The sequence below is a fragment of the Equus caballus genome, chromosome 13 (genome assembly GCF_041296265.1).
Source record: "Equus caballus isolate H_3958 breed thoroughbred chromosome 13, TB-T2T, whole genome shotgun sequence".
In the NCBI taxonomy this organism is placed as follows: Eukaryota; Metazoa; Chordata; class Mammalia; order Perissodactyla; family Equidae; genus Equus; species Equus caballus.
The window spans coordinates 28,934,155-28,956,512 of record NC_091696.1 but is presented as its reverse complement, the minus strand read 5'-3'; the positions used below and the strand labels follow the sequence as shown (position 1 = coordinate 28,956,512).

Sequence of the window (22,358 nt, the reverse complement as noted above, 5' to 3'; positions counted from 1 at the left end):
TTAGGCGCCGACAATTTCAAGAGGACGCTCCAGGGTGCAGTGCGCGTGCGTGCGGGCAGTAGTGGTCGGCCGACGTAATGCGTGCGGGGCGCATGCGCAGCAGAGCCGCACTGAGCACGTACCGTGTTCGCGTTCCCATGGCTCGTGATCCCGGCTTGGGCTCCTCGCTGCGGCTGCTCACCTTGCTCTCGCTCCTGTCCGCCCCGTGGCTCTCGAGAGGTCAGTGTGCTGGCCTGCGCTCCTTTTCCTGACGCCGTTTGTCCCAGGAGGCATCAGGAAAGGCGTTAGTCTTTCCGCCCTATTGGGGAAGGAGACTGGCGTCTCTGCCCGCTGCCCGGACGGGCTTGGAGCGGCCGGACGTGCCTCTCAGAGGCAGCCGCCTTGGCGACGTGGTTAACAGCTCATGTCATTGTATCTCACTTCTTTTTTACTTTTAACTGATAATCTTGCCATCTTTTGAACATAAAAAAAGTTAGAAAGGAGAATATAACGAGCCCTGCCACGTACCCATCGCCCAGCTTAGCAGTTGTAAATTGGCAACTAATGGCTAGTCTTGCTTCCTTGTTTGGTATCCCTCCCGCTTTTTCCTTCCCCTGGGAATATTTTGAAGTGAATCCACGCATTATAGAATTTTATTTGTAAATATTCAGCTTTAATAGCCAAAAAGACATGTCACGAAAAAAATACCGTACCGTTTTCCCACCTAAAAGATTAACAGTACTCCTTAATATCATTAAATATCCAGGTAGTGTTCAGATTCACCTACAAGTGTTTTTAAATTATAGTTTACTTGTTGAATTAGTGTCAAAACAAAATTCATACATCGCAATTGTATGTTGTTTCTTAATTCCCTTTTAATCTGAGATTTCCCGGCTTGCTCTATTTTTTTTCCTCCTTGAAATGGATGGAATTAGCATTGTGAGTGTGTCAGAATGAGAATGAGAAGAGGGCCAAAGATAGGATCCTGAGGAATGTGAAAAGAAGTGGGCTCTGCCTTTGAGGAACTTACAATACTTAGACATCCTTACCTAGAAACACCACCATGAAGTAGTACATCAAGCCAAAGAAGTGTGGCCTATTGGAAATAGCACTGACCTAGAAGTAAAGAGACCTGGATCTAGTTCTGGCTCCTGCTAACTAGCTCTTTAAGTCATTTTCCTTTTTGGGTCTTGATTTCCTCCTGTTAAATAAGTGGGTTGAATTAAAGATCCTTTTAATCCTATGATTTTCTAAAACATTCAAACAGCAAGTATGAAGGAGCTCATTCAATTATTTGATGGTAATTATTGTGCAGTTGTGCTAGGTGCCAGGGTTACCTAGCAAATTAAGTGGCCGAACAAGAATTTAAAGCCAAATTTTTAAGCCTCCATTTTTTTTCATTATACTATTTGAGTATTATATGTGATCCAAATATTAACACTTGTTTTATATATGTATTCGTGTATCACTGATGACTCTCCTTTTTCTCTGCAGGGACCGGGCAGGCTACTAGCATGGTCCAGCTACCAGGTGGGAGATTCCAGATGGGAACAAATTCACCAGATGGCAGAGATGGTGAGGGGCCCGTCCGGGAGGTGACAGTAAAACCATTTGCCATTGACATATTTCCTGTCACCAACAAAGATTTCAGGTACATCAGATGTTCTTCTAGGAGGAATAAAGGCCCTTTCTAATTGTCATTCCTAATATCTAAAAACAAACTAGCTTGTTCACTATTACGTATCATCTTTGTAATAGTACTGTGGGATAAGTGTTATCTACATTTTTCAGATGAAGAGTCTGAAATCCAAAAAGATTGACCTCACTCTCTGTTAGTGGCAAAGCTGGGCCTGGAACTCAAATCCCCTGACTCTTGAGCCAGTGGATTTTCCGTTACACTGGGCACAGCACTGAGAAATATGGGCAAAAGTCAAACACTCAACAGAAACCTCTTCAAGGGGGAGAAAAGATTGGGAGAAGGGTCATACAGCTGAGGGTCCCTTAAATTCTGCTTAGGGAAATGGCCTTGTTAGGAGTCAAACATTGTGGTTCCAGCTCAATCTAAGAAGCCATGTTGAGCTCCCTCAGTTTCCTCAAGGTGATATGTTTTGGGTAAGCTAAAGTAGAAAATGATCCAGAAGATATCTGTAACTTACCTCCAAATGGTACAGGGGGGAATAGGAGGGGGAAAGGAGGGGGTAGGGGGGACAGAAAGACTGTAAAGCAAATATAAGCAATGACTGAAATATTACATTTGTGGACTTAAAACTTTTCAAAATAAATTATGAGGAAAAATTGATTCAGGAGACACAGACTAAAATAAGCATAAGGATTGTTTATATACTCCTCAGGCCCTGTGACTTAGCGATTCCACCTCTAGGGATTTGTCTTAAGGAGAGAATTAAGGTTGTACAAAACATTTAGCTAAAAAGATGACATTGTAAACAAATATTAACAATTTAAGGATCACTTAAACGTATTGTATCGACATAACAGAATACTTAGCAGCCATTAAAAATCCTGTTGTCAAAATGGGACTTCATCAGATTAAAGAGCTTCTTCAAGGCAAATGAAAACAGGATTGAAACAAAAAAACAACCCACTAACTGGGAAAAAATATTTGCAAGTCATATATCTGACAAAGGCTTAATATCCATAATATATAAAGAACTCTCGCAACTCAACAACAAAACATCAAACAGCCCAATCAAAAAATGGGCTGGAGACATGAACAGACATTTCTCCAAAGAAGATATACTGATGGCCAATAGACACATGAAAAGATGCTCATCATCACTCATCATCAGGGAAATGCAAATCAAAACTACGCTAAGATATCACCTTACACCTGTTAGAATGACAAAAATATCTAAAACTAATAGCAACAAATGTTGGAGAGGTTGCGGAGAAAAAGGAACCCTCATACACTGCTGGTGGGAATGCAAACTGGTGCAGCCACTATGGAAAACAGTATAGAGATTCCTCAAAAAACTAAAAATAGAACTACCATACGATCCAGCCATCCCACTACTGGGTATTTATCCAAAGAGCCTGAAGTCAGCAATCCCAAAAGTCCTGTGCACCCCAATGTTTATTGCAGCACTGTTTACAATAGCCAAGACGTGGAAGCAACCTAAGTGTCCAGCAACAGACAAATGGATGAAGAAGATGTGGTACATATATACAATGGAATACTACTCAGCTGCAAAACAGAACAAAATCATTCCATTTGCAATAACATGGATGGACCTTGAGAGAATTATGTTAAGTGAAATAAGCCAGCGAGAGAAAGATAATCTGTGTATGACTCCACTCATGCGAGGAATTTAAAGTTATGGACTAAGAACAGTTTAGTGGATACCAGGGGAAAGGTGAGGTGGGGGGTGGGCACAAAGGGTGAAGTGGTACACCTACAACATGACTGACAAACATTAATGTACAATTGAAATTTCACAAGATTGTAACCTATCAATAACTCAATAAAAAAAAAAAAAATCCTGTTGTCAAAAAGAGAGGTATGAGGGGCCAGCCCAGTGGCCGAGTGGTTAAGTTCGCCCACTCCGCTTCAGCGGCCCAGGGTTTCGCTGGTTCGGATCCTGGGCACAGACATGGCATCACTTGTCAAGCCATGCTGAAGCAGCATCCCACATGCCACAACCAGAAGGACCCACAACTAAAAATATGCAACTGTGTACTGGGGGGCTTTGGGAAGAAAAAGGAAAAATAAAATCTTTAAAAAAAGAAAAGCTATCAGATGTTAAGTGAAGAAAGTAGTTTTACAAAACAATATATGGGGTATGATCCCATTTTTTAGAACTATGTATATAGAATGTATATGCATTAAAAAAGAACTGGAAGATGCAACATTGCATTAGTTGACAGATTTTGCCCAGGTTTTTTTGACTTCCAAATGAAAATAATTCCAGGGAAGCACCTTATTAAAGTTATTTTAAAATATTTGGTGGTGGGAAGGGGGCTAGAATATGGAAAGATATTAGTTGGTATGATAATGGATGATTTTCATTTTTTTCTTTTCACCTACCTCTATTTTCTCATTTTTCTAAAATAATGTGCATTGCTTCTGTATGATTTTTAAAAGTATTTTTAAACAGGAAAGTTGTTAAAATTGAAGGAGAAATCACTTCTGATCAGGTTTGTACCATATCACAATAACCAGAAGTAGCTAGCTAGATGGATGCACAGTATGCATTCTTTTCTGTTTTTATTTTTGTTTTATTTATTTATGTTTTTGAGGAAGACTGGCCCTGAGCCAACATCCGTGCCCATCTTCCTCTACTTTATACGTGAGACGCCTACCACAGCATGGCTTACCAAGCTTTGCCATGTCCACATCCGGGATCTGAACTGGTGAACCCTGGGCCGCCGAAGTGGAATGTGCGCACTTAACTCCTCTGCCACCGGGCCTGCCCTCTTTTCTGTTTTTAAATTATGACCTATTAAATGATAGAAATGTAATGTCACCTCCAGCAAGCCCCTAAACTTTGCCTAGCACCGATAATTTGTCTCTGCTTCTCTGGGAAAAGAGTCTCAAACTGTTTAGATTCTCTGAGATTGGTAAATAGCTGTTGCTACCAAATCTGATCACCTCCTCTGTTCTCAATGCCCCTTTGATGAGTGAACAATGTCTCCTCATATCAGAGGGCTGGCACAGATGAGATACTATTAGCCCAGTGAAAACAATCCATCTTACCCTGGCAATCTATCTGCTGAAATTTGCTGAGCCATACCAAACTATATGAAAATCCATTCTAAAATCTCAGCAAGTCTTCTTTATTTGACTCAGTTTCTTTCATCTGTTTGATGGAAATAAGAACACCTGTTCTGCCTTCCTCCCGTGATTGTTGTGAGATTAGGTATGTGAAGACCTTTCAGAAAAGAGACCCATTCCCCATTCTTAAATCTTCTCAGCAGCTTTATTCTTCTCCAAAAACTGGAGCTGAGCCAAATGACCTGCAACTGGTGAATGGATAAACAAAATATGGTACATCCATACAGTGGAACCCTATTCAACAATAGAAAGGAGAAAACTACTGATGCTGGCAGCAACATGGATGAATCTCAGAAGCATTATGCTAAGTGAAAGAAACCAGAACCCAAAAGCTACATACTGTGTGATTCAATTTATGTGAATTTATATTCTGGGAAAGGCAAAACTATAGGAACAAAAGCAGGTCAGTGGTTGCAGGCCCACCAGGGAATTTTTTGGGGTGGTTGCTGGAACTGCTCTGTATTTGTATATTGTGATAGTGACTATATGCTTTGTCCAAATTCACAAAACTATACACTGAAAAGAGTGAATTTTACTGTATGTGAATTACACATCAACAGATTTTAGAAGAAAATCTCCTGCTCAGGATTTTAGGTTAATTCCTTGGAATTCATGAAAATTCTGTGATGTGTAACTTATAGAGTAAGGATATATGAGGTTTTCTGGCGCAGGAGTAGCTGAGAGTGAGGCATGGAACCCTGTCAGCTGAACCAAGTGGCATATCTCTTTTCAGGGAGTTTGTCAGAGAGAAAAAGTACCGGACAGAGGCTGAGACGTTTGGGTGGAGCTTCGTCTTTGAGGACTTTGTCTCTGATGAGCTTAGAAACAAAGTGACCCAGCAAATGGAGGTGAGAGAACCTGGGCTCGCAGCTGAGGGAATGGGAATGGGACCTGGACAGAGAATCCTGTGGGATAGGGGGTCACCTGGGTCACAGTAGAGAATCAACCCTGAGAGCTGGAGGCAGGACAGAAGCAAGAGAAATCTTCCCTGGAAGAGTCAGATGAACACACACTCCCAGGAAGTTAACCCTGAGCTGGTTTCTGCATAGAGAGACTCCATAAAGCTCTAGATACACACAGGGTTCAAGATACTCCCTGAACTGGCAAGAGAACATCTTGACAAGCCTCCCTCTATTAAGGGTGGTGAGTTGTCACACTGTAACAGACATAGCCTCACTTGGATCACCTGAGTCTCAGCCTGAAATCTCTGCTCTTCCTCCTGTGTGTCAGTCAGGAAGGTGCTCTTGGTGGGCCAGAGCATCTTGCAGTCATGCTCCTTCTTTTTTGCAGTCTGTTCTTTGGTGGCTTCCAGTGGAAAGGGCATTTTGGAGGCAGGTAGGTGTTGGTTCCTCTACTTTTCTTCCTCTACCCTGTTGACTCTCATTCTGGAGGCCTGGCTTCCCTAGCCCCCTTGCCCATCTATGAGTAGTAAGTTAAAGATGACAGAGAAATTTCAGGGAAACAGCCAAGCAACCCTGTTTCCTCTGCCCCATCCTTTTTCCCATCCCATTTCTCCCTTTAGTCTTGTTATAGTCTCTTCTTTCTGATTCTGGACCTCTCCACCTCACCAGTGTGAGTAAAAGATTGACTCAGGCACCCTAAGCCTAGCCTTCCTCAGACTCTTCCATGAGCTCCTAGAAGCCTATCTCACTTCATCCTGGCTGTCAGCCTGCAGGTCCCGGCTCTGGCATCCGAGAGAGACTGGAGCTCCCAGTGGTACACGTGAGCTGGAATGATGCTCGTGCCTACTGTGCTTGGCGGGGGAAACGGCTGCCCACTGAGGAAGAGTGGGAGTTTGCTGCCCGAGGGGGCTTGAAGGGTATAGAGATGCCAAGGCGATTTCCATTTATTCTTCTCCCCATTCTGCCGTGCGTGGGGGTCTTCAAAGGGTGGGAAGGGTCCATTCCCTAGAGCAGTGCTTCTTAAACTGTGGTAAAGGACCAATTGTTGTTTTCATTTCTCATCCATCTCAGATCAATATTTCTGTAAAATGCCATAAAAATTAATAACTGGAAAAATGGAATGAAAAACCAGACATAAAATTTTTTATTGTTGGAAATTTCACAGACATGTTACACTTCGATAAATATAATCATAACAACATAGCATAGACAAAGAAAAGAATTACCCAAACTACATACCCTTTCCCTAGGTATATGGGGATTAATCTAAAGAATCACTCTTTCCTAGTGACTTTGTTGTTCTGCAATCCTAACTGAACAGAAAGTTATGAAAGTGAAATAGCAATTCTCCACAGTCAGCACCTCTACACACTCTTGGAATGAACACTGGCTATAGCAACAGTCAAAGTTATTGATGTGATGAATGAGGTTGCTTGTTCATTTATCCAATCTAAGTCCCATTAACAAGTTTCCCAGTGCTTACTCTCAATTGCTGTACTTATCTGATGAGTACATGAGATGTATTGGTGACATGAACTGGTAACAAATAGTTTACAGACTGGTATTACAGCCACACCTAGGATTGCACTCTCCTGGAGTGGATCAGGTGATCAGGGCTCCAAATGTGATATCCAAATGTGATACTCCAAATGTGAGTGGAAGGGACGGGCTTGGGAAAGAGAAGTAAATAATCTTATTCTTCTTTTCTCATCACCTTCTAACTTCCTTTTGGTTCCCTCACTCTTTCTATCTTTCCCTTCTTCCCCAACTCTTCACCTCTCCCTACCCCACTGTCTCCTTGCTGTCCTGGCAGGTCAGGTTTACCCATGGGGAAACTGGTTTCAGCCAAACCGCACCAACCTTTGGCAGGTAAGACATGCATTCCTCCTGTCTTTTCTCACAGCATTGAGTGAGACCTACTGTAGGCTAGGCATTGTGTTAGGCCATGGTATTCAGGGGGCTTCATGTTTTCGTGGAACTGAAAACTGGTAAACTGGTAAAGCAAAAGAATGTGGTAGTGCTGCATATTAAAGATTTGCGGAGTGTGCTTGGAGGTAAATCCCTGCCTGAGAGTGCTGGGGGTGACTTTACAGAGAAGATGACATTTGACCTGATTGCATAAGAGTTTGCGAAGTGAAAAGTGGAGGAAAGGGTAAGAGTTTGCAAAGTGAAAAGTGGAGGAAAGGGTGTTCCAAGCAGAAGAAACAACATGAGTATCAGCATTGTATTAGGAAAGGGTACTGTGTGTTCCAAGACATGACAGATTTAGAGAGACTGGAGCACCTGGAAACAGGAGGTGTAGGAGATGAAGTAGACAGTGGGTTGTAGGCAGATTAAGAAGGAGTAGGTGTGCCAAGATATGGTTTTAGATTTTACCCTCTAAGCAGTGGGGAGCTGACAGAGTTTTTTAAACAGGGGAGTAACAACATCATTTGATTTGGGGGGATGCTAATTGTTGCTAATTCATGCAGGACCAGATGAGGTAGAGCTGCAGTGGTGGCAGGGGGGGGTCTCTGAATTTGAGGCTGTGGCAGTGGCCCAGGGCATTATGAACTCTTGAATTAAGTAGGAGTGGAATCAAGAGGAAACCAAATGAGAGAGGCATGACTGAGAAGTTAGACAGGGTTTGGTAATTAATCAAAAGTGGAAGGGTGGAAGATATTTGGACTGAAGCATGAATTCAAACTTGGGAAATAGGGTGATGGTGCTGCCATTATCCAGAATAGATAATATGCATGTTCAGGGTCAGAGGAATAGAACTTGATCACTTTAGGATCAGCTTAGCTTAAAATACTTTTGGGTCATTTATATGCTCAGTCAGAGGCTGAAAATGAGTCTGAAGCTTAGGACAGAGCTCTGGGTCAGAGCAAGTGGTTTGGGAGTCATCCACATATACCTTCAGCAAGAATGATATCCCCCAGGGAGACTCTGTAGAGTGGGAGGAGCAGAGCACCAGCTCTTCAGGGGGAAGCACTGGAAAGGGCCTGAGGGGTGGACTGACCTTTTAGATGATCTTGGGTTCAGAGTTTGCAGAAAGACAGATCTTAGTCACTGTGTGATCTTTGATAAATTAACCATTTTGAGCCTCTGTTGCTAGTTTTTTGAAGGGAGAAAATACTTGCCTCACATCCTTGGAAGTAGGAAATTAAAAGAGATAAATGTAACAGCCCTAGCACATAGTAGGTGTTGAGTAAATTATAGCCTCTTCATCTTCTCTTTCATAAGAGCAGCTTCCATAGAGTGGTGGCAGCTGACCCCGATTTTAATGAGAAGACAAATGATTAAGTTGAACAAATTGCATCAGCAAATTTAGGTTTCTTTCTCAAGAATTTAGGTGGTAAAGAACCGGAGATGAGGAAGGTAGAGTCTGGGTGGATGGGGGAGAGTTAAACCTGTTGGTGGTAGAAGAGAAAGAGATGGTACAGGAGAGCACAGGATGGGCATCAGTGGTTCCTGAGAAGGCAGGGGTGCAGGGCATGAAGACAGGGTGGAGGAGCCTTTCTTCCCAAACCCTGTAGCACATGGACTTTGAGGCAGAGGGGAGGAAGTTGCTGAGAGTGGAGAAAGTAGGAGTGGGATGGGCTTGACAAGGACCACTGTGGGCACAGGGGAAACCACACACTTCCTAATCCAGTCAGAAGGTCATGGTGGAGGACATGAGGTGACTGGTTTGGGAGCTCAGGATGGGAACCTCATGTCACTGCCCCATGCCCTTCCCCCTACCCCAGATGGTCCAACAAAATGACCTTAGTTTCCTTCTGGGCAGGCAGGAACACCTGTCTTAAATTTCTCCCCCTCAGGGGAAGTTCCCCAAGGGTGACAAGGCTGAGGATGGCTTCCATGGAGTCTCCCCAGTGAACGCTTTCCCCCCACAGAATAACTATGGTAAGATTTCTCATCAAGTTGCTATCAGCATTCACAGATTGGTTGGTGGAATCATTCTGCCTGATAGATGAGGCAGAGAGAAACACCACTGGGGAAGCTTTTGCCCCCCGGAGCCTCTGATGGCTAGGAGGGGTGGGTATGGTGCTTCCCATCCTGAGACTGACCCGCCTGCTGTGCTGCAGGGCTCTATGACCTCGTGGGCAACGTGTGGGAGTGGACAGCTTCACCATACCAGGCTGCTGACCAGGACATGCGTGTCCTCCGGGGAGCATCCTGGATTGACACAGCTGATGGCTCTGCCAATCACCGGGCTCGGGTCACCACCAGGTAAGGGGCTTGGTAACTGAGGACTGAGGGTCTGGGTCTTGGTCTCCCAGAGCACAGGTGGCACCAGAGCTGGTCTGGGCGCTGCTTCCATAACTCCGCCTCCACTGGGAGTTGTGGGTACAGAAAAGAAAGCAAGCAGCATTTGCCATGAAAAGCAAGAGGTCAGGACAACTTGTGCCTTTTCTTGCCAGCTCTCAGCACCAAGGGAGACTTTGTGTCTAGCATCTTAGTTATGTGGGTTTCTCCTTTTGTCCTTATAACTAGGTGTGCAGAGGGAGGGAAATGGAATGGCCAGGGGTCATGGAAATATCGACTCTTCAAACTGGTGGGCACTTGAAACATCATTTTCTCCAACCATTTTGTTTTACAATCAAGGAAAAATAGGCTCAGGGAGGTCCTGGAGTCTGCTCATTTCACACAGATGAATGGTAGAGTCCCAGGCTCCCGAGTCCCCTTCAAGGACTCTTTATTTTGTTCATCTGTAGAAAATTTTGGTTGATTTTGGTTGATCTCCCTGCAACTGCTCTACTCCTGGGTTCCATAAGGATTATAGGGAGGCCACTGTTTCTGTGGCCTCAGGCTATCAGGTTTGCAAGTGTTTCCTTCACGTTGAGGCCCCTGGATTTTCCTCACCTCCTTTTTTTTATATATATATACTTTTAAAAAAAAAAAAATTTATTTTTTGAGAGGAAGATTGGCCCCGAGCTAACATCTGTTGCCAGTCTTCCTCTTTTTGCTTGAGGAAGATTGTCTCTGAGCTAACATCTGTGCCAGTCTTCCTCTATTTTATATGGGATGCCTCCACAGCGTGGCTTGATGAGCCATGCTGGGTTTGTGCCTGGGATCTGAACCTGTGAGCCCCAGGCCACCAAAGCGGAGCAGACAAACTTAACTGCTACACCACTGGGCCAGCCCCCCTCACCTCCTTTTTTAGGACAAAGTAGAGGGAAAGTGCTGGCCCGAGAACCAGGAAACTGGGTTTGCTACTGATTCTGTTGTGCCACTAAAACAACACTTGGCCTAGGGCAAGACATTTAAATCTTTCTAGTATCTTATTCTGGGTCTGTAAAATGGTGCACAAATCCTGCCTTCCAGAGCAGTTGGGAAATGACAAATGAAGGAATATATGTAAAAGTTCTTTGAAAAGTGTGAAGTACTTATTGGCACTATGATATTCTCGCTTCTCGCTGACAGGTTTTTTTTTGGCCTTGTTATTCTAAGTTACCGACAGACGAAGTTATTTCATTGCCTTTCCTGCCTTCCAGTGCATTCTATCAGGACCTCTCTCACTTCCTCCACCTAGTCCCAAGGTTCCTTCTTACCCCTTTCCCCCAGGAGTGCCCTCAAACCAGGCTTCTTTCCAGACCATGCCCTCCCCAGTCCTCAGGCCAATAGACACAGGCTTTTGAGAGGTTCAGCAGGAACGTTAGGTAAGGCACCAGGCCCTTTTCTCAACAAATGTCCATCTCTCTCCCCTTCTCTGGTGGCAGGATGGGCAACACTCCAGATTCAGCGTCAGACAACCTAGGCTTCCGCTGTGCTTCTGATACAGGCGGACCACATGGGGAGCTGTGAGCAGCCATGCAGAGCCTAGGAGAAGAGTCCACCGTGGTATCCATGCCCCTCCCTGGCCACATTCCAAACGTAGCCAAACTCCAGGCTCTTCAACTTCAGCCTCAGAAATGTCCTCCCTCCCTTTCCCCCATCCCTCTATGGCAGGCACCTCTCACCAGGGCAGGAGAGGACTCTGACATCAGAGGAGGGGTGCCACTGTCTCTTGGAGAAGGGACCAAATTATTGATTGTGGCCAGGAGCTGGGTGTTTCTCTTAGAGGTCAAATATTAACCACATAGGGGCCAAATTCTCAAACAGTCGGGGCAGAGTGCTCTTAAAGACAGTTTGTTAAAAAATTCTGTTTTCTCCCCTTTTTTCCTGTCTGATTCAGGGATCTGACATTGTTTTCTCAAGGCAAAATTTCCCGGGTTTTCTTTGTTTTTCCAAGGAAAATGCTTCCTTCATTTGCCTCATTCATGGTGTTTCGTGTGCCTCTGAAAGAACCTAATTTCCACAATTGTAAAATGCAATAACTGGGCTCTTTAAAGCGCGATGTCAGTTCTAAAAGGGTCCAGGAGAACAGAATGATTTACCAGGCAAAACTATGCATCATGGAAGTCACAAAGTAAATAATACTCCAGAAAGACAAATATTAGAAGCTTCCCTTTCTATTGTTAATTATGTAAGGGCTTCCATATGCCTCTAAAAACATGTCCCCAGAGAGAAAACCTTCTCCCATGGTGTCACTGGATGTTGTAAGGTCAGTAAACTCTCCTGTGATTGTGTATCTCCGACTCTTCTCTTTTATTCTCACCCTGGAACCCTAAGGGGAGTACTTCCGAGTGTCGGGAACTCTGGGCCTCCCGTGAGGAGAAACTGAGATGTGGTACAGCTGGGGAGTGGAGACGCAGGAGGGCTTTTGGCTCTCGGGTGACATCTCGCTCCCCCTCTGTGGGGCCTAGCCCTGACTGCACTTACCATCATGTGTTGGGAACACCTGCTCTTCTTGTGCAGAACCTCTGAGAGGGTATAGTGGCCGCACTTCCAGGGGTCCTGGCCAGGGCCAAGTGCCCCCTCTGGACAGAGGCCTGCACATGATCTCACTCCTTTGACTTATATTTCTGTGGCTTTCCCTCCCTGCCTGCCCCCAACCCCACCTACCCCCCTGCCAGCCCCTCAGTAGTCCTCCTCAGCCAAGGAGAGGAGCACGGCCTTGGGTGTGTTCTCAAAGAGGGCAGCCCGGTTCTGCTGCTGCCCCTTCTTTACCCAGTGGCCATATATTCGGAAAGCATAGGCATCGATGAGTCGGCGCAGAGGCCGGAGGGCATAGGGATCTCGGATGACAATCTCCCGGGTCACAGGCTTCACCCGGCGGTACTGGTAGTAGATCCGCACTGAGGCCAGCACTGTTAGACAGATCACCTGCGGAGGGCCAGGACTGAGAACCTGAACTGAGGCCCTGCAGGCCTGTCTCCTTCCCCCTGCAGTGCAGGGAGGCCCTGAGCTTGTTTGCCAAGAAGTCTTGTGTGGCTTCTGCTGGGCCCCTCCTAGTGTTCCCCCCATTCCACCCCACCAGCATCCGCAGGGATTTAGGCTGTTGGAACTAGTCGGATGACATCTGTCTTCCCTGAAGCCAAAAGGTGAGCTGGGACCATCACAGGGGTGAGTGAGAGGGGAAGGGCAGGTGCTCTGGAAACCCTGTGGGTGTAAGGAGTCCCTGGGGGAAGGAAGGGGACATGGGGCTTTGACTTCACGGGTCAGCAGCAACTACCCAGGGCCCTGGATGGGAGAGGAGCTCTAGTACCTTGAACTTCCCCCGGGGGCTGAAGTGACGTACTTCTTCAACCACATACTGCTGGAAGAAGGGATGTGCTAAGGCCTCTTCTGCTGAACAGCGGCCCTGGGGGCTCACCACCAAGAAGCGGGAAACCTGAGAGCACAAGGAGGAGGAACTGAAAATATCAAGGCAGGGGCCCCTCCAGCACTTCAGAAGACATGGGGTCACTGCTGGCAGCTTCCTCCATCCTGTGGCATGCTACTTCCCTCCCCCTATCGTATCCCTCCCCCTCGCCTGAGCCCAGGAGCCAGCAGGCCTGGCCTCTCACCAAGTCCTTCACTGTGTCTGAGTAATCATCCCATTCAGGTGAGCCAAACTGGTAGTTGCCACTCATGATCATCCTCAGCATCAGCATCTGCTTCCGGTGCCAAAAGGGCGGGGAGCCAGCCAGCAGGGTGTACATGATGACCCCTGTACTCCACCTGGCACCGGGTGGATGGGGAGGAAGGCAGGATGGTCAGCTGTAGCTCCTGCTATTTCCTCCCGTCCCAAGCCAGGTGCTTCTGGCCATGGGGGCATCCCTGTCCCTATGGGCCACCTCCTTCCCCCCAGCACACTCACATGTCCACCTCCTTCCCGTAGCCTGGGTGGTCATCATTCATGGAGCACTCAATGATCTCAGGGGCCAGGTAACTGGGGGTCCCACAGACCTCTGCAGGAATAGGATAGGTTACTATCAGGATAGGTCAGCAGGGGACACTTGGAAGAGTAAGGTCCAAACAAACAGTTGAGATGGAACTGAAATGGTGCTTGGGCTGAGACTCTCCTAACACTGGCTAACTTCAACGCCAAGGCCAGGGGCCAGGTGCTGGCTCATCGGGCCACCCACTTGGGGTCCATTGGTTCCCTGGTCACATCTAGCCATCCTGGCCTGGAACTCAAGCAGTGGGAAGCTGGCTCAGCTCAGTCTTTGGAAGAGGGCCTACCTGAAGATACATCTAGACCTGAAATGGTAGGATTTTTATTCTGGGGGTAAAAAGAACAGGGGAGAACCAGGCAATCTCTCTTCCTGGGAGAGTTGATGAAAGAGCCTGAGACCCTGACATGGGCCAAGTCCACGTTACCAGACCTCGCAGCTTCTCTCCTGGCTCCAGCTGGCAGGAAAAGCCAAAGTCTGTGAGCTTGATGTTCATGTTATCATCCAAGAGGATATTCTCGGGCTTCAGATCCCGATGCACGATGTTGAGTTTGTGCAAGGCGCAGATCACCTCCAACAGGGCTCTCATGATCTTTCTGGGGTGGGACAGGCACGTGTTACTCTTATCTCCTACTCTGCAGGGTCAGGTAACAGGCAGGTAACAGGGAGACCAAAGCCCACAAAACAGCCAGACTGCAAGTGAGGCCTCCTCTGAGACCTCAGTGTCTGTAGCACTAGGACTCAGGCAGGGAGTGGAGACAGGGGCAAAAGGACCTTCACCTGGTTTCCTTCTCACTCAGGGTGACCTTCTCAGTGAGGTAATCAAAGAGCTCCCCTCTCTTCATCCTGTAGGGACAGAGGGTTTGTAGCTGGATTGATGCCAAGTCCACTCTCTCCTTACCCTGCTCCCAGAGAGCTGTTTCCAACCCTCATACCTCCATAGGCAAAGTGGGCCACTCCCCACAAAGGACCAAGGTCTGTGGGAGGAGCTGGAGAAGTGAGTGGAGAGGTTGTCTGGGAAGATTGGAATAAGAACAAGGGAGGCTGGAGGGATGGGATGACACCAGTGTGACTGTCCCCCCATCTGTGGAAGTAACAAGATGGACAGGGATCTATCAAGGCTAAAATCAGGGCTGGGAGGGGAAAGAGTGACCCTGAGCCACTGGCACAAGGCCCTAGGTCCACATCAGGACAGGAGTAACCTGACTTTTTCCAGAAACAAAAGCGCCAGTGCACATGTTGGAGGAGCAGTTTTGCCTATTTTAGGATTAAGAATTATGGTTCACAGATTAGTGGCTACCAGGGGAAAGGGGGCTGGGGGTGGGCACAAAGGGTGAAGTGGTGCACCTACAACACGACTGACAGACAATAACGTACAACTGAAATTTCACAAGGTGGTAAACTATCATAATCTCAATAAAAAGTTTAAAAAAATTGTGGTTCAGTCTTATCACTTCTCGGGATGATCTAGAAAGAGGTCTCTGCTAGAACAATCTCGTTATACACTGGAGGGCAACTCAGGGCAGCATTAAAAATAGCTTCCCCAAGCAACTTCTTCAAAGGTTAGAGACATTCGAGCTTCCCTCCAGGGCTCTACAGGACAGTGCCACTGAGCAGAGTTGGGACAGCTGCAGCTGGTCAAGTCTGGAGGGGTCCTGGGAAAGTCTCCCTTGGTTAAGTAGGAAAAGTGCGTCCTCCCCCCTCCCACCCACCCCTCCCGGGAAAGCAGTGGGATTCCTAGGGCACAAGGGATTTGGCCAGTGTTGGAGAGAGGCAAGAAAACCCTCGGGCTTAGCTGATAGGGCAGGGATGGGGGTTCTGTTTGAGGAGAGAACCTAGAAATTATAGAGGTGAGCTTTGTTTTATACAATATCTGTACTGTGTTCCTAAAAGGCAATGTGTGAATCCAGTTTTTATTGTTTTAATTCCATTTTAAAGACACTAGGAGAACTTGCTATTAGCAGAAGCAAAAAGCTTTACCAGTAAACACTGGGGACTGACTGTACAAGGCGCGTGAGCAGGCCCCTGCCTTCCCAGAGTGGGTGCTTTAACTGTACGCACACCAAGTTAAACTGTGTCTTCAAGTGAAATAGCACTGTGTAAATGCAGTATGGCTACACTGTGAAATGTTCCCACAACACAAAATCTACTTGAATAATTTTCTCAAGTAAATCGAGTCCCTAAATTAGCTGCTAGGTATGGAGAAATCAAGACGCCTCTACAACAATGGTTCATGCAACAGAGACTTATGTTCTTGAGTGACAACTCAGTGGAGTGGGGGGAACAAGGAGCTGAAGGGGTCCCTTCCCTGGGAACCTTTTCTAATAAAAATGATAATAAGTCTGAATGCACCATTCACGGGGTTCTTTGTGTTGTTCAAATTTAATGCTTAGAGCCTGGTGAGATGGGCAGAGTGGTGGGTATCATTTTTCCTTTCTTGAGAAAACAGAAGCTCTCAGGCAGTGGGCCCTGTGACAGAGTTCATTTCAATAGCCCTGTTGGTGCAGAAGTAGGGGAATAGTGACATTGATAATGACAATGATGATGTCAATGTTTGAACCACACCCCAAATACAACCGCTACCTGCTGCCCTCCTGGTGGACCTGTTGCCTCATTACTGCTGGCCTTCTCCATTCCACCCTTGCCTCTTTTACAGTCAGCAGGATCATTATCAAAAGTAAATCAGATCACATCGCCCTCCTGCTCTCCACCCTCCAAAGTCCTTACCAGGGGTAAAATCCCTGCAGAATCTGCCCTTTGGTACTGACTGACCTTGCATCCTGCCATCTCCACGAGCTTGCTCTGCTCCCCCACCCTGTTTCCTTGCCGATCCTGGAACACGCCAATCCCATCCAGCAGGGCCCTTGCTCTGGCTCTTCCCTCTGCTGGAAGGCTCCTTCTCCAGGTCTTGGCTCTGATCCCTCCCTCACTTCATCCAGGTTTCTGCTCAGGTCACCTCTTGGAGAGAAGTCCCTGACCACTCCATCTAAAGAAGCCCCACCTCTCTCTAACCCCTGTTCTGCTTTATATATATGTACATGTACATAATTACGTGTATATATTATGACTTATTTTGATTGCTTTCTGTTCACTCCCTGTGAAAATTATTACCTGAAATTGGGGACCTTATTTGTCTTGTTCATTGCTGTATCCTCAGTGTCTAGAATAAGTGTTGAATGACCACCACCATCATCATCATTGTAGTTAATAAGTATTAGCATTTACATTGTAGTTAACAATTATTAGCATTACAGCTGTAATTACTCCTGTAATACTGATGAGAAAACCAATACTTCAACAACTCATCCAGCCCCTAATGGTGGACCCAGGATTGAAAACCTGGCAGCCTGATCCCAGGAGCTTATTTGCCTAAAAGAGCATGTGTGATCTCATTTGGCGTCCACATTGTGGGGGCTGGCTGCTGGTCTCTAGGAAGCACTGGGTGGGGGACCACAATAGGAGGTTCTCCAATAGGCCCCAAGGTGTGGCTGGCTCCAGGGCTGGGTACTTACAGATCAAACACCAAGAAGAAGAAAGTGTTGGTCTCATAAGTGTCCTTCAGCTGTACTGAAATGGAAATGGCTAACTCGTCTCACGTAGCAGAGGAGCCTGGGCAGGGGCAGCGGGGGCACAGAGGCAAGGGGATTAAAGCTGCTGTGGGGTGACTTCAAAAGCTGGAGGGGAATCAGGATGGTGCTCAAAGGAGGCCCACAAGGGGAGGAGGAGGCCTAAGGACTTCACACTCCCATTCCCCCACCCACATCAAGCCCCAGCCCTGCCTGGAACCCCTTCTTTCTGGCAGGAAGAGAAGGCTTAAACAGAGCTGAATCCCCGGGGCAGTGAGAGTGGAGCTGGGCATTGGGACTGGCAGAGTCTCAGGGTGCAGGAGACCCGCTAGATGGTTCTGGTGGGGCCGCACTCCCTGACTTGGGTTGTCAGGGCAGAATCACGGCGTAGCACCCTGCTGTGACTGGGGGCCATCACTCACTGATGTTGGGGTGCCCTGAAACCTTGCGCAGGATGTCCACCTCCTTCAACGTGGCCTCTCGCAGCTCCCGCACCTCCTCGGAGCTGAAGCTGCCCCCACCAGTGATGTCGATGATCTTCACAGCATACTCCTGGCATGTGGGCTTGTGGATGCAGCGCCTGACAACACTGCTAACACCCCTAGGGGAGCAGAGGACAGATGGTCCCAGGGGCCTCTCACCGCAGGGAAAGTCCCACGTCCAAGCCACATTAGAGATGTCTTGCCTTGTCCTCTAACTCCCTGTGAGCTTTTGGGGACAGTAGGATGAAGAAGGCACAGAGAGGGTGATTTGCCTGGAGCTGATGAGTAACAAGCCTCAGGCCTCTTGAGTCCTAGCTCAGTGCTCTTTCTCAGCACCTAGGAAGAAGCCATATACTCTTAGGGCCATAATCTTCCCTCCCATCTCTGATCCCTGACCCTGGCCCAAAGCTAGGTTTAGATATGCTTGTCAGCAGCAGCGGGGAAGCTCTTTGCTGGGAGAGGTCTGTGATCTGGGTACTCTTCTACCCCCTTATCTGTCCCGGTTCAGGAGGGCAGGACCCAAACTGAGGGATTCTCCAAGTGGACAGTGCTTTGTGTATAGAAATGAGGCCAGTGCTCAGGGTCCAGCAGACGTTGCTCCAGCCCACAGAGCCAGCTGGAGCCTAGGACAGCGCTTCATGGAGAAGGTCTGGGCCTTACCTGCCCAGGATCTCCTTGGGCTCGTAGTTCTCGTAGAAGCCCTGTGCAGAATACGAGTCCGGCAATGCCTCGTCTCGGGTCATGCTCAGCTCCTCCGGGGTGATTCTGAGGGCTCTGACAGAGGAACAGAAAGAAGCTGTCAGCCTCCCTGACCCAGGGGATGTGCTCTTTGAGGGCTGGAACCGTTTCTCACACATCTTTGTCTCCTGGCACAGGGCTGGCCTCTTGTGAATGTTCAAAATGAATGTTTGTGAGTTGAAAAAATGCTTTGGAAAGAGCCCAGCTTGCTTCTTCCCAATGGCTATAAACTCTTGTGACCCCTAGGTGACCATGTGGTTCCCTCCGTGTTCTCACTGTAAGCTGCTGCTCCCCTGGTAGGAGGGGCAGATGGTCAGCCAGGCCCTGGCCCAGGTTCAGTCCTGAGGCAGGAGATTTGGCCATCAAGGCCCAAGGTTATCTCTGAAGAGGCCGGCACACCCTTGACTTTAGAAAGAACCACAGAGAAACTCCATAGAGGACAAATTAAAGCGCTGTTTTCTTTCCTCTCTAAGGAGACAAGGCTGGTCCTGCTTTTCTCCTGCCTGCTCTCTGCACTTGTAGAAAAGGTGAGAAGCTTCACGATTTCATCTTCTTAATATGCTGCTCCTATAGCATCTCCTTATCTCCCCTGGTCATAACTGTCCTATCCTGAAAACACCCCTCCTTCCAGGACATGCTTCCTGTGCTTTCCACTGCTCCTCCCTCATTCATTCTGTCCTTAACCAGGACTTTCACAATCACTCTCTCATTCATTCATTCTTTCATACTCTTTGCAAAGCACTGTGCCAGGTGCTCTGAGGGATGCAGAGCTTGATGGGCGAGTCCTGGTCCTAGCCTCTGGTATCACTTGTTAGTGTGTGTTGTCATCTCCCCCATTAGACTGTGATCTTCTCTAGGATGTCCCAGCCATCCCTCCCCTCTATGCTCAGTGCAGGCATATAGCAGGTGCTGCTCCCTAGATGTGAGTTGATGGTTGGACCCCAGGGTCCTGCTGACAGAATGCCCCATGTCGAACCTAATGATGGCTAGTTAGCTCTGAGTGGTCCTGCTGCAATGTGGGGCAGTACAGAGCCAGGATACTCAGGCCTAGACACAGAGGAGCTGGGCTCAGTGGCTCTGCTTCAGCTACGTGGAGGTCACCGGGGTACTGAACAGGATTTGAGGAATGGAGAAAATCATCTACTGACAGGAGGAGAGGCAGACAGAAAACGGGCACAAGCTGCCACTCAGCAGGGTCAAAGCTACCTCTAGCCCTACTTCTACTACCCTTTCTGGACCCAAGAAGGCCTGGCCTGTCAAAGGGGCCAATTTGCTGATCAGCCAAATGGCAGACTTGGCTGCCTCAGGACTCAGGCTGGCTGTTCCAGGAAGCCCGATGTCCCCACTTCTGGGTGCCTGGTCACCAGAGGAAGGAATAGAATAACAACAGTCTCCTCTGCCAGCAGCAGATGCCTGGGCTGCTCAAAGGCTGCCTGCACCCCATCAGCAACCCGAACTGAGCACAGGAGTGTCTGTTCCCCATAAAAACAAGCTCATTTCCTGGCAATTCCTTTTAAGTCCCCAAGATGGGCATATGTGCGCCCCACCTCCCAAAGCTGAGTAGCACCAGGCCTCTCCCTTCCCTTAGCCCTCCATGGACAGAGGTATATCTGGACCCACCCCAGGATGCCATCCTGGCTGGAGGTTCCATTCTCTGGCACAACCAGCTTCTCCGAGTTCTGGCTGCACTCACCTCTCCTGGGGTGGGGTGGGGGATGTTTATCTTGCCCCATCCCCTTGCTCTAGGCCTAACTTGGGACCAACTTTTGCCTCTGTCCACTGCCCCCATCCACACTCCCCACGCCTTTCCCGAGACCCCTTTGGAAAGGGTCCCCAAATGGGAGTAGGTAGCCTGATCCTTTTTGGAGCATAACATCCCTCCCCCAAACTGAGTTCAAAAACACAGTCACAGGGACCCACTTTCTGTAGACAAATATCCCAGAAGGGGGGCTTCAAGAGTCAATGCCGCCACTCTTCTGGGTCCGTCCGCCTTCAGAAGGGAGGAGATGTGAGTCTAAGGATTTTCTGTCTTCTCTACCTCACAGCCTCTCCCTCTCCTGGCCTCCTGCCTGGTTCTTTTCCATCACTGGCCTGGCTACTCACCGTTAGGTCCTTGCAGGCCCTTGAGTGAACTTGAAGAATCCCAAAGGTCCCAGAGCCCCTTGGGGAGAGGGGACAACCGAGGGCTGAAGTGTATCCCGAGCAGACACTTGTGGCTGGAGTAGGATATCTTGCTGCTCTTTCTGCGGGCTTTGCTACTTGATGACGGAAGACTGACATACCAAAAATAAATCACAACTGCAAACCCGGGATGCAGGCCAAGACCCAGCAGGGACAGAGCATGCGGCCAGGGCCAAGTCTCACTAGGGGTGACCTCTGGTGGAAGGTGACGGAAGCTCAGGACAGCATGAGGTGACCAATCTTTCCTCTGAAGCTCACTTGGCCCCCAGGCCCAGAGGATAAAGCCAGCCTTGCAGGGAATGTACCCATTTCTCTGGGAGCCATGTCTGTGCATACTGAGAGCAGGGCCGTGGGGAACACCTAAGCGTACTGGTGCACTCACACTGCAGCCCTGCCTACCACAGGGACCCAGATCTCTGGACCCCCTCAAACAGTTTATGTGGCTGCCCTGCAAAAAGCGACCTTAAAAGTCAGGGAACGTCTCCTTCAGGAACCTAACTTTGATCTGCCTCCATGATTTCATCCTTAACCCATTTTGTTTTCAGGCCTGCAGTTTCCATTGGGAGGAGTTCTCTGTGCCAGGAACAGCATATGGGCTCTAACCGTGTTCGACTTTGGACTCTTTGGGTGAGGGTTCTTAACAGTACGATTCTACCTTAAGAGGTTGGCAGAAGTGGAAATCATGTATGTAACATGCTGGCATACAATAGACACTTATTGCTCTCTCTTATTCTAAAGCTACCTTTTTCAAACCCCTAATTCTAATACACCAAATGAAGGGAGGGGTAATACAGTGCTTCATACAGATGCTGAGCCCCAAACACCCATCTGATTAGCATTTTACAAAGCACTTCATACACTCTCTTGTGGACCCCAAAACTCTGGTATTAAGCCAATTTTAGAGAGAATGTGACTTGCTCAAGGTGACCAAGTAGGTGAGCAGGAGGGCCTAGATTAACCCCAGACGTGGGCCCAAGAGCTCTTCCCATTTTATCATGCTGACCATCTATTTCTTCTACTCTGGGGAAATACCTTGCTGAACTGCTATATAGAAGAGTTGAAACGACTTGGCACTATGCATAAAGGCCTCTAGCTTATTGAGATGCAACAGCTGGCTCCAAGGATGAAAACACCTCAATCTCCTTTTACTTACTGTCAGTAAGCCTATTTTTTAAATGAGTCTCAACTGTAGATTTGACTTGTGCTGGTTTATACTTTTTTTTTCTCCCAAAGCCCCCCATTATATAGTTGTGTATTTTTAGTTGTGAGTCCTTCTAGTTGTGGCGTGTGGGACGCCGCCTCAGCGTGGCTTGATGAGCAGTGACATGTCCACACCCAGGATTCGAACTGGCGAAACCCTGGTCCGCGGAAGCACAGTGCATGAACTTAACCACTTGGCCCTGGGGCCGGCCCCTGGTTTATACTTTCAATGAATGACAAAATCCCTTCTGACCTTAGGGCAAAAGGCCAGTGCATCTCGT

General features: G+C 47.8%; 2 protein-coding genes across 4 annotated transcripts; one reads left to right on the top strand and one right to left on the bottom strand.

Annotated features, from left to right (window-relative positions):
• The first annotated feature begins 59 nt into the window (after positions 1-59).
• On the top strand, positions 60-12,223 carry SUMF2 (sulfatase modifying factor 2). 3 transcript variants are annotated; one of them, XM_001493334.7, is made up of 9 exons: positions 60-219; positions 1,474-1,630; positions 5,502-5,616; positions 6,059-6,103; positions 6,437-6,587; positions 7,484-7,539; positions 9,471-9,555; positions 9,738-9,882; positions 11,373-12,223. In XM_001493334.7, the coding sequence occupies exons 1-9, from the start codon at positions 78-80 to the stop codon at positions 11,455-11,457; spliced, it is 981 nt and encodes a 326-aa protein (XP_001493384.5). In that variant the 5' UTR covers positions 60-77; the 3' UTR covers positions 11,458-12,223. The 3 variants fall into 3 exon arrangements, with proteins under 3 accessions (XP_001493384.5, XP_023511317.1, XP_014585431.2); XM_023655549.2 differs by lacking the exon at positions 6,437-6,587 and having other exon boundaries at positions 7,489-7,539; XM_014729945.3 differs by lacking the exon at positions 9,471-9,555.
• PHKG1 (phosphorylase kinase catalytic subunit gamma 1) lies at positions 12,089-21,035 on the bottom strand. Its single transcript, XM_001493353.7, has 10 exons — positions 20,800-21,035; positions 18,619-18,732; positions 17,899-18,077; positions 17,423-17,477; positions 14,691-14,756; positions 14,343-14,506; positions 13,835-13,925; positions 13,542-13,695; positions 13,241-13,366; positions 12,089-12,858 (listed from the first exon to the last, which is right to left on the bottom strand). The coding sequence occupies exons 2-10, from the start codon at positions 18,699-18,701 to the stop codon at positions 12,613-12,615; spliced, it is 1,164 nt and encodes a 387-aa protein (XP_001493403.2). The 5' UTR covers positions 18,702-18,732; positions 20,800-21,035; the 3' UTR covers positions 12,089-12,612.
• Between the last annotated feature and the right edge of the window lie 1,323 nt (positions 21,036-22,358).